The 5838-nt window shown below is 34.8% G+C and overlaps 1 protein-coding gene across 1 annotated transcript; it reads right to left on the bottom strand.

Moving 5' to 3' along the window:
• Window positions 1–720: 720 nt before the first annotated feature.
• On the bottom strand, window positions 721–2010 carry LOTGIDRAFT_167334 (hypothetical protein; the record flags this gene model as incomplete). The annotated part of the gene is made up of 2 exons (XM_009064813.1): window positions 721–1379; window positions 1437–2010. The coding sequence occupies 2 exons, from the start codon at window positions 2008–2010 to the stop codon at window positions 721–723; spliced, it is 1233 nt and encodes a 410-aa protein (XP_009063061.1).
• Window positions 2011–5838: the final 3828 nt, after the last annotated feature.

Consider the following 5838-nt stretch of genomic DNA (forward strand, 5'->3'; position numbering starts at 1 on the left):
TTTCTGTATGGAATTTGTCCAAAATTTCAGTGAATTCTTGTAATTCTTCAACTGTTATGTTCTTGTCTTCTCTCGATCTTTCGAAAAAGATGTACAATTGATTAAGATACATATTCAAGATATCCGTTTTCTTTTTATAATGAGCTTTCTTTTTGCTCGTGAAACCTAAAGTGATGAGACCGCAAGAAGTCGTTTGAACGGCTGTTAATGCAGCCAATACGGTTGGGACGATGACCGGAAGCATTAATCCACCAGTCACGGCCGTTGCCACCGTTACTCCTACCGTTAGAACTGTGCTCGCTGTTTTGAAAACAGAATCGATTCTACTCCATGTTTTCCTGCATGAATTGTACTGTCTCAACTTTATTTTCAACTCTTCTTGTTTGTCTATCATGTATTGTTGTCTGCTTTCGAGTTCCATTTTTTTAAGTCGTTAAATTAAGTGAATTTCCGATAAATAGAACCACGGAATATCAAATAGAGTGATGTTGTTTGGCCTAGCATTATTATTAAATTTTCGGGTATTAAAAGTAAAAACATTTACGCGTACTAACGACATTTCTTTTTTCGTATGGTCCTCGTTAAGATGATAGGAATATTTTATTTTTTCTTTTTCGATGTTTATCTTGGCTTTAAATATATAACCACCACCTTCAAGGATGGAGTCGGAACCTTCGGCAAACGATAAATGTACTATAAACTCTCGTTCTTGTTGACTTTTTATTTTTCACCTAAAGCGAAATACAGTTTTACGTATTCAAAGTCTGTTGTTCGTAAAAACTCGTGACTACTCGATTCTATTGATCCGTGTTTGTGTAAGCGTCGTGGAATTTTGTCAATGTTGGTTGATGGTGGATTTTCCGTCTCCAATATCATATCTAAATCTTTGATTCCAATGATATCCTTATCATTTTCTACTTCCATTTTAAAGGTGTTTACATATTTACCATTTTTCGTTTCAATTTCCTGATCCCTTTTATCAATCAAACGTATATTCTCTTCCAAATTACCATCATTGAATAATGAAATATGTTTGACGGCATTACCGGTTTGTTTGAAGACTACTTTATTGACTTTAACCTTCATGGGAAACTCTATTTGAATCAGACAATTACCTCGAAAAGTAAACGCTTCCGTTTCGCCGATATCGAATACGTTTTTAGGTTCTCCGTATGCGAGAGTACCTACTTTTATTTCTGCTTTGAATCCGTATTTGTTTGATTTATAAATTTGGTCTTTTCTATCGAAGACAGTGTCGCTTTCAAATGGAAGATTGAAATAATACGATTTGTCCGTGACAATAGCTTCTAATTTGGTCAACTTTCTCTCTTGTCTCAAACAATCGTCATGAATTCTAGATACTAAAAGATTTACCTGTTCTTTAATATAATTTTTCATATCATCTCATTTATTTTGAAGAAAGTTTTTAATCACACCGACTTCTTTTTCTAATTCGTCCGTGATTTTAGTATCCAAAGCAGTCAATTGTCGTTTCAACGTATCTTTGTCAATGGGAAGTGTGTTAATTATATCTTGAACATCTGATTTTTGCTTCGCGATCTTTTCGTTCAAATTGGATATCGAATTTTGTAACTCGGTTTTGTCCGCGGTCTTGTCTAGTTCTGCTAGCAATTCGCCAAGTTTTCTTTCCAAAGCGGTTAGTTTTCGTTTCAATCTATCCTCGTTTACATTTGGGTTGTCTATTAAACGTTGGACGTCTATTTTTACCTTCGTAATCTTATCGTCTAATTTAGATATTAAATTTTGCAACTGACTTGTTTTATCCACTTGAATAAGACGTTTCAAACTCGTTAACTCTTGTTGTAGTTTGGGTTCGTCCACAAGATTTTTAATATTTCGTCTGAGGTATCTTTTCACGTCATTTATTCTATTTTCAACATGGTCCTTATCTATTTGAATTGCGTTTATTTGATCCAGTAAATATTTCTTGTTCACGGCATCGTTAACGTTTCCTGGAAACTTTAGATTAGTTATTTTGAAATTGTTCATATCGAATCCCCTTGTAAGGTGTCTCCGATTTGATCCACGAAAAATGGTTTCGCTTTGTTTATAAACGCCGTAGAACTCATGGGATTTTTAGATTCTAGAGGTAAAGACCCTAATCCAAACTTGTTTGCCATTTTTATTGAGTTAAATTTATTATAATTTCTTCAAACTTTTCTCCCAAACTCAACCGATATAAAACCCAAAGCGACAGCTGTCCACACAACTTTTGTCCTGGCATTTGAATTTGAAACGTAGAACATTTGATTGGTTTGCTAGTCAATTTCGTTACCTCTTCTGTCGGTTCTAGACAGAGAAAGAAATAAAAGTTATTCGAAGAATCTTTGTGTAAAGCAGAGTGATGAACTCCTTTTTGATCCGAAGTATGAATGTTTGTGATGGCGTAGAATTTACCTTTCTTGTATTTCAGTTCATCAATTTCATCTCGCATGCAATAATAAAACGGCGAGACGTTCAACTTCTTTGCCCATTTCACAAGTTGAAAGTTTGCGGTCGTGTCTTTTCCGTATTTATCGAGAAATGCATTCATTTTTTAAGTCGATTTTTTTTAGGTGTTTTTCGAAGTAGGCGGAAAGTATTGCTAAAGACCCAATTGACGAAATATATACGTAGTTTGTGTTTGAAAAAACTTGTATAACATTCTGATAAAACACATTCAGTAATATTTTGAAGATAAATTTACATTTAAATTTAAAAAATCTTAATTTAAGAGAGCGTAAATGCTTGTCGACATCTAAATTTCTTAACCTTTCATCTAAATCTTCATTTTCGAGATTCATTTTTAAAAGTCAGTTTTTTGAAGTTCATTTTGATAAAACCTTCCTATGATTTGTTCTTTGTCTTGATCGATCAATTCATACGTGGGAGGTGATGTGCTATTTATTTTATCAACGATGAATATCTCGTTAGTCCAATACCCGACGTAACCTTTCTGAAACAATGATATATATTTAAAAATACGAACTCGATCTCCAACTTTGAATTTGGGTTTGATATTCAAATTGCTAATCTCGTTTTCAAAGTTGTTTCGAGTGTTGACGGACTTTATGATATTCGGGTTATTAGAGGATTGGGATGGCGTCACACCTATAGACGAATGTATTTTGTTATTGTATTCGTCGAACAACCGGTAATATTTTAAGCCATTTTTGAGATTTCAATTCCGTGAATTTCTTGAATAATTTGCTTTTAAGAGTCTTGTTGAATCTTTCTATCACTACGGCTTTACCTTCGTTATGCGTGCTGTAAATTTCAAACCCCAGAGATTTCACATTTCTGTTGTAGAATTCGCTTCCTTTATCACCCCACAACTTTAGGGGTCGTCTGTCGGATTGTTTCATTATGGTTTCGAATGCTTGTTTGACAGTCAGACCCGATTTGTTTTTCAAGGGAAAGACCCAAGCGTATCTCGTGTATAAGTCGATCACCGTCAAACAATACTTGTACCCTCTCTCGACTGGCATGTTGATTAAATCGGCTGACCATTGTTATGATACAGTTTGGAGGAGTGTGTTATAATACATTTTTAACAGTTTGGGGAGTCTGTTATAATACATTTTAACAGTTGTGTCTTTTCGGATATGACGCATTGAAAAAGCTGCGCATGCGCAGAAGTGAAATGCGTCATATCCGAAAAGACATATACTACTTATTAAGACTGTCATGATTACTGTTAATAAGACTGTCATGATTACTGTTATTAAGACTGTCATTATAACTATTATTAAGACTGTCATGATAACTGTCATAAAGACTGTCATGATAACTGTTATTAAGACTGTCATGATAACTGTTATTAAGACTGTCATGATTACTGTTATTAAGACTGTCATGATTACTGTTATTAAGACTGTCATGATTACTGTTATTAAGACTGTCATGATGACTGTTATTCAGACTGTCATGATTACTGTTATTAAAACTGTCATGATTACTGTTATTAAGACTGTCATGATTACTGTTATTACGACTGTCATGATAACTGTTATTAAGACTGTCATGATAACTGTTATTAAGACTGTCATGATTATTGTTATTAAGACTGTCTTGATAACTGTTATTAAGACTGTCATGATTACTGTTATTAAGACTGTCATGATTACTGTTATTAAGACTGTCATGATTACTGTTATTAAGACTGTCATGATAACTGTTATTAAGACTGTCATGATTACTGTTATTAAGACTGTCATGATTACTGTTATTAAGACTGTCATGATAACTGTTATTAAGACTAACTGTTATTAAGACTGTCATGATAACTGTTATTAAGACTGTTATGATTACTGTTATTAAGACTCATGATTACTGTTATTAAGACGGTCATGATTACTCTTTTTACGATTTTCAAAGTTACCTTCATGATTTCAAAATGTAACTTATATAAGCAAATTATATACTAAGACCTTTCAACTGTATAAATTGTACGACTAGGTCTCCTGAAAGAATATAACAGGTTATGAGTCAGCGCACGAACAATGTGCTTATTAAATTTCTTTATCCGAGACTACCGAGTCTACTTAATTACGTGGTTTCATTATCTTGTTTAATATACACTTCTTTATCGTTACAAAGTATTTTTTGAAGATTTGAAAATTGACAAGTAGTGTCTATCAGAAACAAAGAAATTTGGGAAGGGTTGGTTTTAAAATCATAGACAAATACGAAAATAGGTGTGAGAATAGTTTGGGAAGAAGGGTTCATACCTTATAAAGACGTGAGTTTACGCCTTGAGGTAGACACCCATATGTAACTACGTAAGGTTCTTACATGATAATAACACATACGGGCGTAGTTCACAACAATTTTGAATCTCTTCCTCAATATCATTACACGACTGCAACCATAGATATCTTAAATAAGAAATTACATTTATATACACTAAACATATTTATGACTGCAATGCAAGGCTATATATATCATTGAAGGATGTGTGCGGATCATGTCCCTATCTGGATTGGCCCACTTGTAGAAATTTTTCTCCATGCAGAATTTATATTTGTAGAAGTCATTGATTTAATTGCTGTTGTTGAAGCAAATTTGATTGTCGATAGTAATTATACCTGATGGAACCACTGCCTGAATAGAGGTCATATCCTGTACCTGGACACCTGACTTCCGAGGAAACCAGTACTGACTGGTAGATAATGAGAAACAACCACAAATTACTGATCAGTAGCCATTAAAAGTTGCGACCTCCCACAACGTCGGTGATAATCAATAACATTTCAATCAACTAATTATACAGATTACTTTTATAATCCGAGTTATGGTACACTGATTGTCCCAGAATTAGCTGATCCGGGAAAAGATGATCCCACGCTTAACTGATCCCTCACATAGGAGATCAAAGCCTAGGTTATCCTACATCCACCCGATTCCTCACCTAGGAGATCCATCCTAGCTAATCCTGCAGCAAACTCATCTCATACTATGCTTGTCTCACACCTAGCCGTACCCACACCTAGCTGATCTCACATCTACTTGATCTTACACCTAGAAGATGCAACCTAACTGATCTCATAACTAGCTGTACCCAGACCTAGTTGATCACACTCCTAGCTGATCTCATAACTAGCTGTACCCAGACCTAGTTGATCACACTCCTAGCTGATCTCATAACTAGCTGTACCCAGACCTAGTTGACCACTCTCCTAGCTGATCTCATAACTAGCTGTACCCAGACCTAGTTGACCACTCTCCTAGCTGATCTCATAACTAGCTGTACCCAGACCTAGTTGACCACTCTCCTAGCTGATCTCATAACTAGCTGTACCCAGACCTAGTTGACCACTCTCCTAGCTGTACCCAGAC

This window comes from Lottia gigantea, assembly GCF_000327385.1.
Source record: "Lottia gigantea unplaced genomic scaffold LOTGIsca_65, whole genome shotgun sequence".
Taxonomy (NCBI): Eukaryota; Metazoa; Mollusca; class Gastropoda; family Lottiidae; genus Lottia; species Lottia gigantea.